Source organism: Aphidius gifuensis, linkage group LG1 (assembly GCF_014905175.1).
Source record: "Aphidius gifuensis isolate YNYX2018 linkage group LG1, ASM1490517v1, whole genome shotgun sequence".
In the NCBI taxonomy this organism is placed as follows: domain Eukaryota; kingdom Metazoa; phylum Arthropoda; class Insecta; order Hymenoptera; family Braconidae; genus Aphidius; species Aphidius gifuensis.
In genome coordinates, this window is record NC_057788.1 from 15,972,536 (window position 1) to 15,994,804 (window position 22,269).

A 22,269-nucleotide genomic window follows, 5' to 3' on the forward strand; every position below is an offset into this window, starting at 1 on the left:
ATATATTATATATAACCTTATAGAGATATAAAGTTATATATAGTCATATACAATTGTATATATCTTCATACAATTGTATATAACTATATATAACTTTTATATATACCTTTATAAGATCGTTCCTTGGGTAAAAAATATCTTCGTATATTCATATACAAGTTTATATACTTTTATAAAACTATATGAACTTTTATACACAGCTACATATAGAAATATATAGCTTTTATATAATTATATATACTATACACAAATCGTTCACAACTTTGTACACATTTATATATAACTTTATAAAATTATATATAGCTGTATATAACCTATAAAGTTGTATATAATTATATATAGAGAGTTTAAAAAATTCTTCAGTTTTTATATAATATATATAAAATTACATAAAATTTTATAAAATTTTCTAAATTTATATGTGAATATATAAAGGTATATAAAGATATATATAAATTTCGTTCCTCGGGATGTTTATAGTTAACTTACGTATCTTTACGCGGCCAAATATTTTGATGCGCCAGTCTACTTCTTGTAATCTTTTTTTTTTGACATTATATTGTGATACTATTCTAATTGTAATATAATATAATATGTACTCGTGTTGTCATAAATTTATTTAAATTTAGTTTTTTTGTAAATTCATTCTTAATTTTACATTCAATTTTCATATTTACATACGTAAATGTCTTCAACTATCAGCCTAACCTTCAAATTGTGTCAATTACAGATATCTTAATAGTTAACATACGCATATTAACTATTAAGATACGTATGCTTAATGTTAATATATATATATCTTTGATGTAAACTTATCAGCCACCACCCATTTTAACATGGCATATGGTAGCATTAAACAGGATATGTTAACTGTTAACATATCCTTCTCTGTGTGTAGTATGTGTGTGCACGGCAACACACTATAGGCAACACATGTGTGCTATAGCAAACAAAGTTTACGTCGTACGCCAAAACCATGCTTGTGTTCATGTCAGTGTGCCGCGCATCTACCAAAGTTTTAATATTTTAAAGTTATTTATTTTTTGAAATCCACGTCAGGAAAACTTCAAAATTTTTTATCGTATGTATCTTTGTAATCACTAAAATTTTGTAGTAAATGAAAGGTTTTTTAATAGACAACGAATATGCTAAAAATCAAAATGTCAGGTTCTCCCCTATCCTCATGTATAAAAGTTATCAACTTTGAGACAAATTATCTCAAAAGATCCACTTCAGAAAAAATTGAAAAAAATTTACCAGATAGATAATTATTTCATTTACAAAATAAGCCAAAAAAAAAAAAAATTCAATAGAAATTCAATCTCTGGGAAGCAACTTTAAAGGGAACGAAATAATATTATAGTCTCTTGCTTAACTTTTGCTCCCGTTCTTTAGGTTCCTATATAGTTTTGAGTTTTTTGTAACATATAAGAAGAATCCGAATGTTGACAATACTCAAATTAACCTTTAATTGAATTAAAATAAAAACTTTCAGTGGAAATGTATTGCGCAATCCGTTTTTTTATTTTTTGAGAAAAATTTTGTTTACTAAAACATCCGGAATTTTTCCGGAGCAGACCCGAATGAGTCTAATAAGAAGCTTTCCAGAGATATCCAGAATTGTAAGGAGTGATTCCAGAAAAATCTGAAATAATACAGAGCATATCCAAGGCATCTATCCCAGGTAGGATCCCACTAGGGTGAACGGCCGTGCCAGGCTTGTTACACTGAGAGAAATTTTAACTAAAAATTAAAACCCATGTTGAATAGAAATTACTATACTGCTTTGTAATTTTTGTTTTATTTCTGGGATTGGCCGCGAGAGATGATATTCTACAATAAAATTATGTAAAATGTCACACACTGTCAAAAAATTGTTATGTTACTTCAAGTCTCTGTACATCGTTATATATTGCAGATAGACATGGGGTTGAGTGGAGTTAATTATTGAGAATTTAATTCTAAACAATTTATAAAGAATTACTTTTTTTGATTAATGTCTTAGATAATGAGTTATGAGTTAATTAAAATAAAGCACATACATGTTTTGAGGAAACGATAAAAAATATTATAAGTTCAAATAAAAAATACTGAACAATTTAATAAATATTCTAATACATATAATAAAATTTATCATGTACACATATAAAAGTTAGCATAGACTTAAATATTTTTTACTATATCGCTTTGTAAAAATTCTGGTTGTGGGGCGAAATAATACAAAGATGGCCGACTGATTGAACAAATGATTGAATTGTCATGTAATTTCAAGCATTTCTACAGCCTTATCTGTTGAAGCTAGGTATGGGGTTAAGCGAGGTTTATTGTTGGTAATTTATTTCTGAACAATTTATCAAGAATGAATTTTTTCTATTTATCAATTAGTTTTCGAGTTTTGACCGTGTAAAGAGAAAAGAAAAAATGTTGCCGGGAATTGATTGCCGTTCTCCGTGAATCTAGCACAAACTGCCGAACTTAGCACAAAAAATGTCCAACTTTTAAATAAAATTTATAATAAAATATAGTAAATTCTAAAACCGGTAGTGGGTAAATTCTCAGTCTGCTAGAATTTACTTGTGAGTATCGTGAATTTAGTCATTTTTTTTAAAGAGAAATTACAATAAAATTATGTAATTTTTATGGCTTAGTGTTGTATATAGTCAATGGCCAAATTTTTTACATAACTTTATTGTAAAAATTATTTATCAATATACGAATAATCCTTACAAATAATCGGAGGAACGCAGTTTTTACTATTCGCTTTGTAATTTTTTCTTATACGTTTGTAATTTTTAGTTAAAATTTCTCTCAGTGTACAAGCTTGTGTTTCCTAGCCTTGGTGGACTAGAATGTGCCTAGCTTGGCACAGAGAATTTTTCCAGTCATTGCACAAGACTTGTTAATCTAGGCTTGTACCAAGCCTGTGTCGATTGTTATTTCCAAGCCTCACACAAGGTTAAAAATTCCAAGCTCGTGTCAAGCTTGCATTTACAGTCATTGCACAAGACTTGTTATTCCAGGCTTGTACCAAGCCTGTGACAATCGTTAATTTCAAGCCTCACACAAGGTTAATCGCGGATCCCGCGTCGCGTCTCTAGTTTTTCGTTTAATTATTATTGTTTCATAGAATTGTCTGAATTAAAAAATAACAATGTCGGAATTATTAAATTAACAATAATAATAGATTAACCATAATAATTTATTTATATTTTTTTTTTAAAATTGTTTTTGGACGCTTGAGTCAAGCCCGAGGCACAAGCCTTGGCACAAGGCTTGTCATCAAGCTTGTAACATAGGCACATTTCCAATCACTTAACAACCTTGGCACAAGCTTGTAGCACAAGCTAGACACAAGCATGTGAGCCTTGTGCACAAGCTTGTGCCAGGCCCGGCACAATCGTTTACTCCTACCAGGTAGGATCCCACACGGGTGAACGGCCGTGCCAGGCTTGTTACAAGCTTGTGTTTCCTAGCCTTGGTGGACTAGAATGTGCCTAGCTTGGCACAGAGAATTTTTCCAGTCATTGCACAAGACTTGTTAATCTAGGCTTGTACCAAGCCTGTGTCGATTGTTATTTCCAAGCCTCACACAAGGTTAAAAATTCCAAGCTCGAGTCAAGCTTGTATTTACAGTCATTGCACAAGACTTGTTATTCCAGGCTTGTACCAAGCCTATGACAATCGTTAATTCCAAGCCTCACACAAGGTTAAAAATTCCAAGCTCGTGTCAAGCTTGTATTTACAGTCATTGCACAAGACTTGTTATTCCAGGCTTGTACCAAGCCTGTGACAATCGTTAATTCCAAGCCTTACACAAGGTTAAAAATTCCAAGCTCGTATCAAGCCTGTATTTACAGTCATTGCACAAGACTTGCTAGTCCAGGCTTGTACCAAGTCTGTGTCAATCGGTAATTCCAAGCCTTAAACAAGGTTGAAATTTCCAAGATTGTGTCGAGCCTGTATTTACAGTCATTGCACTAGACTTGTTAGTCCAGGCTTGTAACAAGCATGTGTCAATCGTTAATTCCAAGCCTCACACAAGGTTAAAAATTCCAAGCTCGTGTCAAGCCCGTATTTACAGTCATTGCACAAGACTTGTTAGTCCAGGCTTGTACCAAGCCTGTGACAATCGTTAATTCCAAGCTTTACACAAGGTTAAAAATTCCAAGCTCGTATCAAGCCTGTATTTACAGTCATTGCACAAGACTTGCTAGTCCAGGCTTGTACCAAGCCTGTGTCAATCGGTAATTCCAAGCCTTACACAAGGTTAAAAATTCCAAGATTGTGTCAAGCCTGTATTTACAGTCATTGCACAAGACTTTTTAGTCCAGACTTGTAACAAGCCTGTGTCAATCGTTAATTCCAAGTCTCACACAAGGTTAAAAATTCCAAGCTCATGTCAAGCCAGTATTTACAGTCATTGCGCAAGACTTGTTAGTTCAGGCTTGTACCAAGCCTGTGTCAATCGTTAATTCCAAGTCTCACACAAGATTAAAAATTTCAAGGTTGAGTCAAGCTTGTTTTTCCAGTCACTAGACAAGCCTTGTTAATCCAGGCTCGACACAAGACTGTCCCCTTGATTTTTCCCGCCCTCACACGAGCCTCGTAATACAGCCTTGTTTCAAGCTGGTGCCCATTGTTTCACCAAGCCCGACACGAGACTTGACTTATGCATATATTTAACTCAAAAAAAAAAAATTCTAGTAATTAGATATATAAATTTAATATAAATTTCAAATAAAAAATATCAGGCTTTGACTATTGTGTGAGGCATTCGCGAGGACTGTGTGTTTAGTCTCAATAAAATTTATTTATATAAAAAATTTTGACGACCACTTTTATCAATACCCCGATGGTCGACATGATAGTGCATTGGACTTCCACGTGAGAGGCCCCGGATCGATCCCGCGTCGCGTCCCTAGTTTTTCGTTTAATTATTATCGTTTAATAGAATTGTCTGAATTAAAAAATAACAATGTCGGAATTATTAAATTAACAATAATAATAGATTAACCATAATAATTTATTTATATTTTTTTTAAAATCGTTTTTGGAAGCTTGAGTCAAGCCCGAAGCACGTTTTCCACAATGCTGCTGGAATACGAGTCTTGGCACGAGGCTGGGATACGAGCCTTGGCACAAGGCTTGTCATCAAGCTTGTAACATAGGCACATTTCCAATCACTTAACAACCTTGGCACAAGCTTGTAGCACAAGGTAGACACAAGCATGTGAGCCTTGTGCACAAGCTTGTGCCAGGCCTGGCACAATCGTTTGCTCCTACCTGGGAATAATTCTTCTTTTTTTCGTCAAAAAATTTTCTCAGTGTAATCTCAATTTCTATAATATATAGGAATTGAGTCTGACAAGAGCTCATGCAAGAAACTTCGAATGGAAACTGACTTGCTATTTCAAATGAACTATGTAATAATAACTATTAACAGAGCAATAATTGGATGACGACGTTATGATTCATAATCAAACGGAATGATCTCAAAAAATTAATTTATTAAAAATAATTTAATGTTATAAATTCATCTGACAGAATCTCCGAGATTCTGCCATATTTTTTTGAATCTGCCAGATTATTTTCACCAAGGTACTGAACAGTATCACGAAACTTTAAATATACTTAAATATATATAAACTATAATCGTAAAAAATTAATTTACTAAAAAGAACTTGGTTTTATCATCAGTGGCACCACAAAAAATTTAGGGACACGGGAGTTAAAAATAGCGTCATTGACATACAGGTCCTACAAGGCTTAAATATTATTTTGGTGGTGGGGCTAAAATTTAGACTTAAGGTTGAAAGTAATTAGAATTTCCCACTATATACGATTTTTGATTTTTTGGTTTCATATTAAGAGGAGTTTTCATATTAATACCTTTGAAAAATTCACTTCACAAGAACCAAAGAATCTCCGTAAATAATGAACTTATTTGCTTGAAATTTTGAAAATCAATCTAAAATTGCATGGCCGAGGGCATGGTTCTTTCAAAAATTGTTAATAACAAAAAAAAATAATAATTAATTAAGAAATTACAATTTTCTGCAAAATCTACGTAAAAGCAAAATCCAACGATTTTCATTCCAAAATAAATTCTTTTACTCAAAAATTATAATTGCAGAAGTACTCAGAATAACATCAAAACAAAAATTGTTAATTTTTATATACAAAAGTAACTCATTTTTTCCCTTTTTAATAAACGAAATATGTGAAATAAAAGTATTAATAAAAAAAATTAGGTGGTTATATCTTACGATAGTTTGTAAATTTGATTTTGTGATTTTAAAAGAACAACAAAAGCCTGATAATTTTTATTTGAAATTTATATTAAAGCTTGGAATTTTTAACCTTCTGTGAGGCTTGGAATTAACGATTGACACATGCTTGTTACGAGCCTGGACTAACAAGTCTTGTGCAATGACTGTAAATACAGGCTCGACACAATCTTGGAAATTTCAACCTTGTTTAAAGCTTGGAATTACCGATTGACACAGGCTTGGTACAAGCCTGGACTAGCAAGTCTTGTGCAATGACAGTAAATACAGGCTTGATACGAGCTTGGAATTTTTAACCTTGTGTAAGGCTTGGAATTAACGATTGTCACAGGCTTGGTACAAGCCTGGAATAACAAGTCTTGTGCAATGACTGTAAATACAAGCTTGACACGAGCTTGGAATTTTTAACCTTGTGTGAGGCTTGGAATTAACGATTGTCACAGGCTTGGTACAAGCCTGGAATAACAAGTCTTGTGCTATGGTTGTAAATACAAGCTTGACACGAGCTTGGAATTTTTAACCTTGTATGAGGCTTGGAAATAACAATTGACACAGGCTTGGTACAAGCCTAGATTAACAAGTCTTGTGCAATGACTGGAAAAATTCTCTGTGCCAAGCTAGGCACATTCTAGTCCACCAAGGCTAGGAAACACAAGCTTGTAACAAGCCTGGCACGGCCGTTCACCCTTGTGGGATCCTACCTGGGATATGTATGTGTAAGTAGTGGATTAGAAGCGAAAAAGAGATAGACAGGGCGAACGCGAGAAAGAGAAAAATGCAGAATCGGGCAATTTTCATAAAATATTCATTTTTTAATAAAATCTTGTAACTGGCTTATTTTGAATATTATATCTTTTTAACTATAAATCGGAAAAATTCAAGAATAGGCTTATTGGATAGGGAAATATCGATATCAATAGGGAAAGTGATTTTATAGTTTTGATTTATATTTAATATTGAAGGAGTTATTGAATAATTAAGAATTCGTGACGTCATACCCATGCAACCTATTCATACTATTACTCGGTAAGTCGTCTCGCGTTAGAAAAAAATGCGTTGAGACTCTACCGAGTCTCTGGATAATATAGCCGAGGGCGTGATTAACTCGAAAATTAAACATCATAAAAAAGAATTTGATTGTTTTTTTAATAATTATGTTTTAATTTACCTTTTCATCATCAACCACCACGTCATTCTTCAAAATTTTTAAAAACTACACTGTAAAAAAAAAATTCTATATTTGATAACAAAACTTCTTGAAAATAGAATTTTGGTTCTAGGAATTTTTTAGTTTTGAAAGAAGAAAAAAAACTCTCGTTATGAATGGAAAACTTCTTGTTAAAAGACAAAAAAATTCTTGAAACATGACAGATTGAGATTTGAAATGAAACTAAATTAGTTTTGAAAAAAGAAAAATTATTCTTGTAATGACAAAAAAACTTCTTGAAATAAATGCTAAAAAAGTCTTGAATTTAGAAGCATACCTCTTAAAAAAAATCTTCACTTCATCTATCTCACTTCAAGAACAACAGTTCTAAATTTTAGAACAAGACTTCTTGGAAATAATCCAAAATGGTCTTAAATATAGACGCATACTTCTTGAAAAAAAAATCTTTTTGTTCTCACTCCAAGTGATTGCTAAATTTACTATTAGTTTGTAGACCATTACAATACGGATTTTTTAAGCCCATAACAATCAGTTTCAAATTTAATTTTCTAATGTTTTTTTTTTTTATAAATTTTTTAAGTAGATTAATTTTGCTTCGTATAATTTTTTCATATATATTGATGATTCACATATAGATATTAAAAAATTTCAAATACTAATGGAACATCGTCATTATATGAAAATGTTTATTTTATATAATGCACTTATCCCAATGTAATTTTTGATCTATCCAATATAATAACTAATGAAAATTCATTTCCGTGACGAAAATGGGATAAAGGACGATGACGAGGTCGGGATTCGTATGCGATGACCCTGGCCCGGAGGTACCAGGCTTGAGATACCAGCTGGGAGAATAGCTTTATCGAACTGCGCGTATAACCACTACAAAATTCACCTATTTTTACCACTTGAATTACGCATTTCATCAACGTCATACAATATTCAATTTTCGATGTCTATCGATCATTTAAATGCACCTATAAATGTGTTTTTTAATTCATACATATAATTATTATATCTAAATTTTTATGTATTTATATATCTGATGAAAAAACAGTTTTTCATTTAAACTACATTTTTCATTTAATTTTAAACGATTCTTAAAAACCCTTTGTTTCAAAATGAAAAGTTCCCAAAAATTATTCTAAGCGTATTTATACATAAAAATTTGAAGAATATACGTCCGTTATTTAAACTTTCACAAAAGCCACATTTAATCCGGTACACTACTCACATCTATTTACAACAATAATGTGTTGTTGTTAATTTTTCATCTGTTGTTCTCTTCAATCCTCATTTTAAAATAATTTTTTTTTTATTTAACATTTCAAAAACTTTCAACGCCTACCAAGTTTGAATTAAAAAAACATAAATACGTATATGTAAAAAACAAAGAAATAAAAACAGATAAAAAAATATCTGAACCAGGTCTTGATTTTTTTTTTTCAATACTATCTGGGTTAGAAACATTACATATTTTTTTGTTGAAAAATAAAAATACTCTCAGCTTCATTCTCTCTTTACCGCATCAACAAGTCCATTCAATTTTTTACGTATAGTTCCACTTAAATTTAATTGTTCCCATTAAATATGAACAATTAACTTGATTTTCTATCGATGTAAATTAACAAAAAATAATTTATAAATATTGAAAATTTTACATATATATATGTATAGGTTTATTCATTTTTTTAATTATTTTCAGTACATATTGTACAATAATTTTATGTTATTTACAGTATATCGTTGATTCAATTTAATATTAAACCAATAAATGTAATAACTCAATTGAAAAATTATTGAGTTTTATACAATTAATTAATTGTTATATATATATAATAAATTAAATATATTAGCACATATATAGCTATGTAATATTGTATTATTATAATTATCAGTATTTTTTCTACACATAATACATATACATGGATAAAGATGTTTGTCTAAATCCATCAATACAAGTGAAGTAATCATATCACCATATAATAAATAATTATTAAGTATTTATAAAGCAAGTCTTTTGCTATTGTTATTTGTTCGATATTTTTTTCTTGTAATGAAATCATTCATAATCTGCAGTATACTGCAGTAATTTATTTATTTTTTTTCAATAAACAGCCATTGACAGGAAAAAAATGGCACAAATCATAATCTATTCCAATTATATTCACTTGCATTTTTTTCTTTTTTTCTTATTGTTTTTCTTTATTTCTAAGTACAGTCGTTAAGATTCCGTCAAAACAAATTTTTTGAAATAAAAAAAAAAAAAATTACCAAACTTTACTTTTATCTGGTTTTTTTTTTTTTTAAATTTATTTATTTGATGAAAAATTAACGAGAGACGTATGATTAAATAATTTAATCTAAATTGTTCAATAATAAATTACGTTGTTCACTGGATATCACGGATGTGCTGAAGTAAATCATGTCGAAATCGTATTAAAAATTTATAAAATATATGTCCTAAGACCTTGAGCCTTTGAGCAGCATATCCCGTGTGAATAATGACATTGAAAAAAAAAAAATATATTTTTTTTTTTCAATATTCACCAAATGTTTCATCATATTTCCCAAAATAAACATGGAATTTTCGTCCAAGTATATATTTTTTTTTCTCGAAATACTAGAATTTAAGAATTTGATTTATCCATTCTTTGAATTCGGAGATACGAGTGTAAACTAGAATGAGGAGAAAATGGGATGTCAGTAAATCATGTTTAACTTTCATAAAACTTAATGAGCTAAATAATCTCATTAAAAATTTAGACTTACCACCAGGTTGGAAAGGCATTGCGCAACCAATGCCCCAACTGATTACACCAGCAAGAATCCATCTGTTATCTCGAGGCCTTCGAATTACCAGTGGACCACCACTATCACCCTGAAAAACGTTTCATAAAAAACTTCATTAAATTTTGACAATTTTACAAAGGAGAAGCCTATTGAAATCACTCGCAAAAAATAAATAATGTTTATTTATATCTTCTAAACTATTTAAGAGAGTTTGAAATAGGGCTAAATTAAAAGTATTGAAAATATCTACAGCTGAGGATATGAAAGAAAAAATTTTACTTATTACATAGTTAGTTAATTGTTGATAAAAATAGATAATGAAAAAATTTTAAATACGAAATATTAAGAAAACTAAGAACAAATCATGGATGAAATTTTTTGCCAGAGTGGTTTTTTTGACGGGCTCTACAAGGCTTAGATTTTTTTTTTTTTTTTATTGTTGCTAGAAATTTGTCAATTAACAGAATATCAGAATTTGGGTTTTTTTAGGCACTTCATAACTTTTTTAAAAATTATCTCACAGAGTTCTATTTGGTCTCAAAATTTTCCTCATCAAAATCTCTACAGCCAAGGCTTTGAAAATTTTAAAACTACCCATTTTCCATTGTGAGGCGATTGTTTATAATAAGAGGTGTCATTGCGAACTTTGTAATGAATAAATAGTCTTTAAAAATTTGAACTTGGAATTTCTATCATATCCTTGGCTGTGGCAATTTCTTTCTTGACTGGTATCATATCATATCTTTTTGTATTTGAAAAATAAAACAACTGGAAAATTGATATAATAACAATTGGTGACAATTTCGAATACTTGACTCTTTTTTTTTGTAAAAAAATACTGTTTTTTTTTTTTTTTTTTTTTTTTGTTGTGTATAATATAATTAATTATTAAGTATAGTGATAAGATTTACCTCGCAAGAATCTGAACCACCTTTTTTCCATCCAGCGCAAATAAATATTTTTGGTATGTTCTCAATATATCCAGCAGCTCTATACATATCTTCGCACTCTGAATTGTTAATTATGGGAACTGAAACTTCTTGAAGAACTGAAGGTAATGGTCCATCTAAAAAAAATAAAATTATATTAAAACAAAATTACTTTCAATCAAAAATTTACTTATTGAAAGAAAATTGTGAAATTACCTTCATAGAGTCTTCCCCAACCAGTAACATGTGCTGTCTGTCCAACGTAACCCTCATCATCATCTGGAACGCAAATTGGCAAATAATTTGGCTGGAATGGTGTTAATGGCTCATAAAATCTTAACAAAGCCAAATCATATTCAAAAGTCCGTGGATCAAATGCTGGATGACTGGCAACCATGTGAACTCGCCGTTCTTGAAAACCATAAGGTTCATCCTCATTTGCCAAATCATATTCGCCAATTCTCAATAATAATTCACTCGGTGGAACGCTAAAGAAAATAACAATAATAATGAAACAATTTTATTATTATTGCGAAAAATTATTATTAACATTAAAATAATTAAGAAAGTTTTTCAATTCGCTAGTGAATTTTGTTTGTATCTATACTTTTGTCGATCAAACATTTTTGATGAAAATATTTTTTTTCTAATTTTTTCACAATAATCACAAAGCAGGAACATGCAACCATTTATAACACTACTTTTTATACTTTTTGTTATTAAAAGAAAAATAATAAACTTACTTTTCAACACAATGAGCTGCAGTTATAGCCCAATTTTCATTAAGAAGAGCAGCACCGCATTTGTGAAGATGCACTGAATTTCTCCACTGTCTTAAAGATATCTAATAAAAATTAAAGAGTATATTGATTAATCACAATAATTTATATAAAATTGCATAAATATTTTTTATCACTTATGTGAATAATTTAGTTAATAAATATATATTTTTCTTACCTGCCAAGGCCACTTGCCGAATGAACTGCGTGCACCCCCAACAATTCGAGATTCCGGAAAGAGTCTTCTTCCACAAACTGCAAGTATAAACATTGTTCTATTAATTGTTTCAAAAGCATTTATATTCTCCGATGGAACCGCCATATTGATATTGTATGGTAGTTCAGAAACGCTAGTCTCCGGTTGACTGTATGTATCAAACCGGTCGCCAATCATTCTTTTTGTTTAATACATAAAATACTTTTTTTTTTTTTTCTTTCCTTTTTCTTATTTGTGATTATTTTTATTTCTTTTTTTTTTAATATCTTTTTCTCTTTTACTCATTCATTTAATATTATTTTTTATTTCATTAAAATCTCATGCAAGTCAAAATTTCCATTTAAAGTCTTTGGAGCAATTCAAATTGTCCTTCAAGCATAAAACTGGTTGAATATTTGTATTTATTACACACACACATATATATATATATAAGATAATAATTAGCAAAAATATGAGTCAAAATACCAACCTTGGTTGTAGTCGGACATGTTGTAACGATCAATTGGACCAGCTGATACTGTGGTAATTGTTGGAGGATTCGTTGTAGTTGATACAGTCGGTAGAGATACTTTTTCTGTCGTCGGTACATTCTCTGTTGATGTTTCAGCTAATAACAAATTTTCATAAGTTAACATTACAATTAAAATTATAATAAAAATAATTGGTTGTAATCAGTTAGCCGACAATTGACGGGCCGACATACAACTAATGATTGTAATCGATTGTAATCGATTTGTACTTCAATGTAATGTATTTGTAATTATTTGTAACCCCCTTCATTAATTGTAATTAATTAATTAAAATTCTATGTTGCACTTAGCCGACAAATTATAAGGACCAGCTGTAAAAATTAATTTATGATTGTATTTTATAGGAAATCATTTGTACATTCCAAATATATATTTGTAATGTTTGTCCGAGGTCAACTTTGTTTTTAATTAATTAAATAAACATTCAATATTAATTGCCTAATTAAAGTTGTACGGCGCATGCGCGTAGATTTTTTTTTTTCTATAGTGTATCAATTGAGATGACAGCTGTAAAAGATAGCGGCGGATGTTTATTTACAATAAAAATTTTCAACAAAAAAAACAGCAAACAGCTTAAAATTTACTCTAACAATATAATGTTTAAATTGTTTTAGTAAATTGCTGTTTGTTGTTGAAAATTTTTTATTGTAAATAAACATCTGCCGCCATCTTTTACAGCTGTTATCTCAATTGATACACAGAAAAATCTACGCGCATGCGCATACAAGCTGATGTTTATTTAATTAATTAAAAAAGTTGACACTCAAATATATATTTGGATGTACAAAATGATTTCTTATCAATCATAAATTATTTACAGTTGTTATAATTTGTCGGCTGAGTAAATATAGAATTCTGATTAATATAATTACAATTGAGGGGGTTACAAATAATTACAAATACATTACATTGAAGTACAAATCATTATCGATCACAATCGTGGGCCATCAATTGATCGCTGATTACAACCAAAATAATTTACTATACCTAATAATGATGGAATTTTTGTTGATGGAATTTCAGTTGTCGTTGTTTCATTTTCAGGCTGTTTTGTACTCAAATTTTGAATCATTATCCAACCATCTGGACTTGTTATTGGTGCCCATTCTGTTTCAGTTGTTTCTGATTAAAATTAAAAACCAATCTATTAATAATATATATAAAAATTATTAATTTTAATATATGTTAATGTCATATAATTTCAAATAATATTTCCTAATAATCGAATTCATTTAACAATCCATATACTTTTTGTAATCATTTATTCAAATCTCTTCCTGATCATTAGATTATTCCTTCAAATATAATTTAAAATTTATAAATAAAATTTATAGTTAAAAAAAATATAAATAATAATTATCAAATCATAAATAGACATTATAAATTCAAAAAAATATATACTATTTGTATATATATATAGTTATATAAAAAGATATATAATAAAAGATGAAAATTTTATATTTTTAATATATTTTTTTTTTTATTAAAGAAAAAGATAATTATAATATAGAATCATATTGAGATAACATTTAACCAGAAAAACCAGGAAGTGAATAAATGAACATTATAAACGAATTGAAGATCCGTTACGATATTTCATCTTAACACGATATTTTAAACATTAAAAAAAGGTAAATAGTATATATTTGATAGGTTAAATAACGTCAAACACTTACCTTCGTGTGCTTGGGTCGTCGAAAACATTGAGGTCGTTGGCAATACTGTAGTTGAAGTTACAAGTTCATCAGAATTTGAACTCCAAGTAACAAAGCTTTGTGTCGATGTTTCTGCTTGTGAAATTAAATTGTCTGTTGTAGTTGTTAATTTATATGGTGGAATATCATTTTCCAGTGTTGTTGATGTTATTTTTACTGTTGTAGGAGTTGCCTCAGTATTCTCGATTGTATTACCAAGTGTTGTTGATATTATCGTTGTTGGCGTTGTCGTTCTTGTGGTTGTTTTTGGTGTTGTTGTTGTTGTTGTTGTCGTTGGTGGTGGTGGTGTTGTTGTTGGTGTTGTTGTTGTTGTTGTTGTTGTTGTCATGGTTGTCGTGATTGGTAATGCTATGATTGTTGGTGTTGCTGTTGATGTTATTTTTGTTGATGGCATTGTTGGTAAATTCATTATTGTTGTCTCAGCAGTTGTTGAAGTTGTTGTAGTAATAGGCTTCAAGGGTTTCTGATATTTTGTTGGTTTACTAGATGGCCTTGGTTTTCCAGTTGGTCTTGCTGAAACTGTGGACACTGGTTTACTGGAAGTTTTTGTTGGTTTCGATGATGTCTTTGTTGGCTTTGAGGAAGGCCGAGGTTTTATCGCCGTTGTAGTATTCAATCGTGGAATTTCCGTGCTTGATGGCCGTGGAAGTTTACTCGCTGTTGGTGATTCAATTGTTGGTTTTTTTGAAAAATTTGTAAAACTTGTTGATTCATCCACTGTTGTTTGCTTTGTTGGAGCAGTTGTTGTTCTGACTGCTTCCTCAAGTGGTTTTTGGGTAGTTAATAATATTGGTTTTATTGTGAGAAGAGTTGTTGATGATGGTCTAGTTGGCTTTCGTGTGTTTTCCGAGAGAATAGGCTTTTTTGTCACTGCTGTTGTTACTATTGGTTTTTTCGTGGATACACTTAATGGCCTAGCTGATGTGCTTGTTACAATTGATGCAGTTGTGGGAACTGCAGTTGTTGTAGTAGAAGTTGTTGTTGTTGTTGTTGTTGTTGTTGTTGTTGTAGCTGCTGTTGTTGTTGAATTTCTCGGTGGAAATCTTGTTGCTGGTGTTATTCTCTCAGTCGTTATTGGCAAGCTTTGACTCGTAGGTATCGTTACTGGCTTTGTTTGAATTTCAATTATTGGATTTTGAGTTTCTGGATGACGTGCAGTTGTTGTTTGGATACTCATGATAAAGTCCGATGTGGATGGAAGATCGTTCTGAGTTGTTTGATATGTTGATAATCCAATGTTTAATTGTGGTTTTATTGATGTTATCATTGTTGTTGTTAATGTACCAACAGTCGTTGATTTATTTGTCGCGAAAATTTGGTGTAATGGCTTTTGAGGTTTTGAATCATGTATTGTAACAATTTCAGGTATATCATTCGATTCAATTGGTTTTTTTATTGGTATTAAACTAGGACTTTTTTCAATTGTATTATCTTGTGGATGAGTATCAGAGTCACCATTTATTTTACAACACGAGCCAAAGTAAAACCTGTCAAGACATGTACCTAAATGTGTACCATTTGCCTTGACACAGTCTAATGCGAACATGCATACTCCAGTCTTGCCAGTTCGCATTGATATACATGGTAAGTGTCGAATATTTCTTGCATTACCTAAAACAAATATAAAAGAAATAATCTATATATATTATTTTTATAATAACCATCATTGACTAAAAAAAAAAAAAATAAAATAATAATCATTGAGGTATGCGACTTGTTTAACAGCTTGTCATCATGCGCTATATTTTTAAAGATAATATCAGTGACTGAAAGAAGGTCATTTGCCTATCCTAACTGTTCATCGCACAAGGAGTAGTCTCAAAATAAATAGAAGCCAGAAAGATCAAGATTTTTATAACGATAATACCCCAACAATTTTCACGTCTCTTTTTTTTTTTGCTTCCATCAATGTCGTCATAGAAGTAATTTCGTTTCTCTTAGACCATCGAATATTTTAGGGCTTGAAATGATCTCCAGGAGGGCAACCAATACCTGTTCTTTTCATCGGATAGATCAGACCATGTAATGGAATGCGTAGGGATCGGTCAAAATAAAAAAAAAAAAAGGAAAAACATATAAAAAAAAAGAAGACAAAAAATTAATGAAGGGGAAAAAGTTTGTAAAGAAGAAGGAGGAGGTGAAGGACTGACCGGAGCAAGCCAAGATTACGAACCGGGAAACGAGCTGTTACATTGGGCTATGACTGTGACCTACATTGACGTCCGACTAGCGTTCATACATTGAAAGCATAACGGTTTAAGGTTTTCTTCGGTTTACATTTCTTATATTACTTCTGACTCTTAATTAACAAGAATTGTTATAATTTCATTCCAATTTACTTTCAATCAAATGTCAAAAAAATTATTTATCATTTGAATAAAAAATAATTTTTTATGTTTTTATTATAAGTTATAATTTATAACATTTATGTGAATTGTCAACTGTAAAAAATTTAATTGTCAAAGCTTATTAGTTATTGTGTGACATAACATACTTGTTTTAATTTTTTTTATGAAATTACTTATTTTAATTTAACTTAATGAGTCAAGTTAATAGATATGTATTCCTATGACCCAGATTTCATTATTTCATATCAAATGAAAAATAAAGCAAAAGAGGGTCGTTGACGGAATATTGGTGTTGTCGGATGTCGTTGACCGTGAATGACCCATTTCGATTTTATAAACTTGACCACTTTTATGTATCTATATGGCATTTATACGTCTACAAGGTCAATGTCAACAAGTTTTTTTCAATTTATACTCTTCCGGCTTTGTTGATTTCATCAGTTCTCATTTTTTTTTTTTTTTTTTTTTTTGTTTTCGCAAATTCTCAATGTGAAAGTGTTCGTAGGATTATTCATACAAAACATATCATATTTGGGTGAAAAATCTTACGTTCACAATATATTTTAACACAATTATATATAATTATATATATTTTAACTTTGGTCATCATAATTATTTTATTTTATTTTATTTATAATTATTGTTATAAAATAAATAAAAAATGTTACCTGAGTTGGTTAATGAAGATGAGTAAAGAGGCGTTGATATCACTGGAGCTAAGACACTGATAAAAATGAGAAGAGCCCTCATGACAATAGTAGCAATCTGTAACCAATAATAAAAATATTGTAAACTCAGTGAAATCGACATTATAAAAAAGTATTATTTATTTTCTGGGGAAAGGAATATTTCAAGTTTACTCCGTTATTTTTGATATTCTCCGATTTATTACAGAGCAACATAAAGTGAATTAAAATAGTTTAAAGTAAAACGGAGTAAATTATAACGTAAATCAAAAGAGTAAATTAAAAAGAACTTTTTATTCAATCTTTGATAAATTTTTCTCTCATATTATACTCCAATTTTTTTCACTCTGTTTTACTCTGACTTCTTTTGATTTATAAAGAAAAAAAAAACCAAGTCAGAATAATTTAAAGAAAAACAGAGTAAATTAGTTTTTTTTTTCTTCGATTTACTCGGTTTTTTTTCTACTTACTTCTTTCTAAAAAAAAAAAAAAAAAAAATTGGACAAATAGTTTTGTCCTCAACGTTTTAATGACGTAATTTTATTTTCTTGTTTTTTATTTTGTTTTGTGGATTCTCTTGAGAGGAATAAAAGATACATTCAAGTACGTGTCATTGTCCTGAAAATGATTTTGTGATATCACTGGGAACCTTCTCACGGATTTTTACACTGCTCAAGAAACAATAAACATACAAACTCTTATTATAAAAAAAATTAAAAAAAACTAAAACAACAACGTGACTTCCGTTTGATTAAGTATCTATCTCATCACGCAATGTCAATATGTACATCGCTGATCATTTTTTGATGTACTTCATCATAAGTTTTGATGAACGAGGTTCCAGAGAGAGGAAAGTGTCGTTGTACTCGTAAACACACGTTGATAAGTTTACTGGTTATGTTAAAGTTAACGGTATTTGAGCACTTTCGTTAAAGGCCACAAGGCTTTTGCCAACACAATCTTTCAAATTATCCAATTTATTTTTTTATTTCAATTTTTTATTCTCATAAATTTTTTAAAAATTATTCAGTTACTTGAATAACATTATCATTTAATAAATTTATCCGAAATGAGATTTCGTAATTGGAAGAAGAAAAAAAAAATAACAATAATAATAATTACGGTAATTTTGAATAACGTAATTTTGAATTAAAAATTTTTTAGTCAGTTGGAACATTTATATAATTAATACACAAAAATTTCTTCATTGAAATATTGATTTAAAATTGACAAAAAAAAGGGGCGGAGAAAAATAGATGGTGAATGAAGCGGGTTAAAGCAAGATTATTTAGTCAAATTGTTTTTTACCGTTTGATTTTTTTTTTTTTTTTTTTTTTTTGTGTTGATAAATATGAGTGATAAGGATACGTCATTGGCCATTGAATTTGTGAAAGTTGAACGCTTGAGCAGGTACCGCTATCCGTGGGTGATGAAAATAATATATGTAAAACAACACATCAGCATAAAATGATTTTGCCATTATTATTATTTAGAAAAAAAAATTATTATGGTTTAGTAAAGAAGCAATATGGTGCGAGGATGACATGACAATGACATGTGTACACAACTTATCATTTCTTCTTCATAAACATTGACACAAATAATAATACAAAAAAAAAAAAAAGACTTGAAAAAAAAAGTTGTTCATAAACTTTTTAAAAACACAGTTATAAAATTTTCTTCAAAGGATTTTTAATTTTTATAAAGCTATCTTTTAACAAAATAAATGTGCAGTTATCGATGAATTTAAACTCTCATATTTCATTGGTAATTCAATAACACGTGACAGCTAATTTAAACTTGTATTTTTAAAGTAAAATCAAAGTTTATTTCACACTGCTACAAAACATAAAATAACATTTAAAACAAATTGTTAAATAAAAATTTTCATAAACTCACCATATTGTTCTTCATAATAAAAATAATAATTCACTATACGTATATGATAATTTGTCAACAGTAAACACAATTCATTTTGATTTAAAATAAAAAAAAATAGAAAAATATAGATTTAGGTTTAATAAGTAAAAAAAAAAAAAATCACAAGTGTTTCAAAATAAAATAATAATAATATAAAAAAATTGAAAATAATGTTAAATATAAAAAACTAGATTTTAGTGTTCATGCCGGTTTTGCCTTTTTTTAAGTCCTTTGGCATTGGCAGACGATGAACGACTCTCACAACAACTTACTAAGGAAGATCGACGGCCCTCAGAGAAGAGTCCCTCTCTCAGACCCCACGAATGCCCCGGGATATAAATCGCGTTGCCTCTTCTCTCATACCATGCTCTTTTATACTTCAAACATATAAATACATATATGTATATATATTATTTATTGCTCGCTATACATAAATATTGTATTTATGATTTACACAAATCACACGAACTTAGTTACAGAAACTACTTATAATTAGTTGAATTTTAAAAACTTATACTACATATAAATTGAATCACTGATATAGATTTCTATTTTTTTCCTCACTTTTATTTTCGTTGATAAATTTTAATCTGGTAAATAAATTAAATAAGTTAATATATATTTAAATACAAGATTTTTTATGACTGAAAAATTTTTAAAAATATAAAGTATTTGAGATAAAATATTTTGTTGAATTATTTGTTTTGTTACGTTTTTGTCAAAAGTAGTGGAACGAGATGAGAATTAACAAAGAGTATAGTTGTTGTGGAGAGACCAAAGGAGGAGACCAAGCTACTGATGATAGTGATGTTCGATGTGGTATAATGGTACCCCGTATTACTCCCGAGTCAAGTTTTGTGCTTTATACACACGATACACACCACGAAGGTGGTGGCAATGACCGTTCCCTGGATTTCCTTCAATTCTTACATCTACATTTTTTTTATTTCGAATTTTTTTTTTTCAGCCTCTTCGATTCCCCTGCTTCTTATTGAACATGGTTAATTTTTTACTTCTTGTTTCTTAACTCCTCCTTCTTTTTTTTTCTTTTATCGCTGATTCTTTTTTATATATCATATATAATTGTTAACTTATTTCTTTTTCAACTCCCATTTTAAATGAAAAAACTATATATTCAATCTTTTTGTAAAGCTCTTAACGAAATTTTAATACACTATTTATAAGTTATTAGTTATTTTCAGTATATATTTTAATGATGAAGTGTTTATACAGTTTTCATCATCTGAAACTGTCAAAAATTTTTTATTCAAATAAGAGGATTGTATGTATATTGTTTATATAGTTAAAAAAGAAAGACAGGTTGTCTGATTATGGTAAAAACAGTGTCGGTAGCGTAGAAAAGCTGCAGAAGTCAAAACTTATTCAAAATTTCAAAAGTTATAGGTTCGAACAAAAATAATATTAATTTAAATATTTTATTGTGAAGCTGAAATAAATTAAATTCAAGAAATTATTCAAATGCATCAAATATTTGTTTTATTAATAACGATTAAATATTTATGAAAGTACCCCAGATAACCACAACTGGTAGTATTCTAGTGGTAGCTTATCGGTAGACACTACTGACAGACAACTGGTAGCTCAATGGAGGTTTTTTTTTTTTTTTTTTTAAACAAAATTTATTTATTCAATATTACATGTTATACATTGGGTTTTACATTATAAATTTTTAAAAAGACTGTTTCATTTTGTTACATTATAATTGACTGCTGTTCTTAGTAAGAAATCGTAGTCTATTTAGTTTGGATTTTTAGTTGTATTTTGTTGTATTGTTGTGTTTATCGAAATTCTATGGTGTAATTTTCAGAAACTGTCAGAAAAACTGCAAGTTATGATTAATATCTTAAGATTATATAAATTTATAAATATTAAAATTGAAATTAGTAAACAAAACACTTATTTTATACATATTATTGATTTAATAATCGGTATTGTGTTTTTGATATATTTAGAACTTATTATATTTATTATAGTTATAACTATTTACATTTGTTTATTGTTATTAATGTTAATGTTGTAGTTATTGTTATATTAATATTATTATAGCTCAATGGAGGTCTGTCATTCTTGGGTAGCTCTTACCAGTAATTTCCTATACCAGTATATTGTTAGAACTCTACTGCCCCGAGTGGAAATTGAGATCAAGTCTTGATCAAGATGCTTGATCAAATCTTGATCAAGAACGTAACGCTAAACGTGATCAATATTTGATCAAGTATTTTGGTCAAAACTTGATCAAGTATCTTGATCAAATCTTGATCACGTTTAGCGTTACGTTCTTGATCAAGATATTTCATCAAAACTTGAACGAAAAATTGAAAAAAAAAAATTATTTACAAATTATTATTTTTTACGGAGGCGAAGCCTTACGTATTGAAATCACTGGCAAAAAATAAATAATGTTCATATCTTCTAAACTATTTAAGATAGAGAGTTTGAAATAGGCTTAAATTAAAGGTTTTGAAAAGATCTACAGCCAAGGATATGAAAGAAAAATTTTGGATTATTAGTTAATTAATTGTTGATAAAAATAGATAATGAAAAAATTTTAAACTCGATATATTAAGAAAACTAAGAACAAATCATGGATGCAATTTTTTGCCAGGATGGTTTTTTTTAAAAACTCTACAAAATTACGATTTTTTTTTTTTTTATTGTTGCTAGAAATTTGTTAATTAACAGAATATCAGAATTTGTGTTTTTTTAGACACTTCATAACTTTTTTAAAAATTATCTCACAGAGTTATATTTGGTCTTAAAATTTTCCTCATCAAAATCTCTACAGCCAAGGCTATATTTAGAAATATCAAAACCACCCATTTTCAGTTGTAAGACGATTGTTTATAATAATAGGTGTCATCGCGAACTTTGTA

At 29.2% G+C, this 22,269-nt stretch overlaps 1 protein-coding gene across 1 annotated transcript; it reads right to left on the minus strand.

Moving 5' to 3' along the window:
• Window positions 1-9,751: 9,751 nt before the first annotated feature.
• Window positions 9,752-20,213, minus strand: LOC122849402 (serine proteinase stubble). The gene is made up of 11 exons (XM_044148102.1): window positions 19,355-20,213; window positions 17,438-17,534; window positions 14,383-16,032; window positions 13,694-13,828; window positions 12,646-12,783; window positions 12,138-12,214; window positions 11,924-12,024; window positions 11,397-11,668; window positions 11,163-11,317; window positions 10,231-10,339; window positions 9,752-10,137 (listed from the first exon to the last, which is right to left on the minus strand). Exons 1-11 carry the CDS (start codon window positions 19,367-19,369, stop codon window positions 10,082-10,084), a joined length of 2,805 nt encoding a protein of 934 aa, XP_044004037.1. The 5' UTR covers window positions 19,370-20,213; the 3' UTR covers window positions 9,752-10,081.
• Between the last annotated feature and the right edge of the window lie 2,056 nt (window positions 20,214-22,269).

Coding starts and splice junctions, on each gene's coding strand:
- LOC122849402 (XM_044148102.1), bottom strand. Junction 12,215..12,645: donor CATGTCCGACTACAACCAAG/GTTGGTATTTTG, acceptor TTATACTTGCAG/TTTGTGGAAGAAGACTCTTT. Junction 11,318..11,396: donor TTGGGGAAGACTCTATGAAG/GTAATTTCACAA, acceptor TATTTTTTTTAG/ATGGACCATTACCTTCAGTT.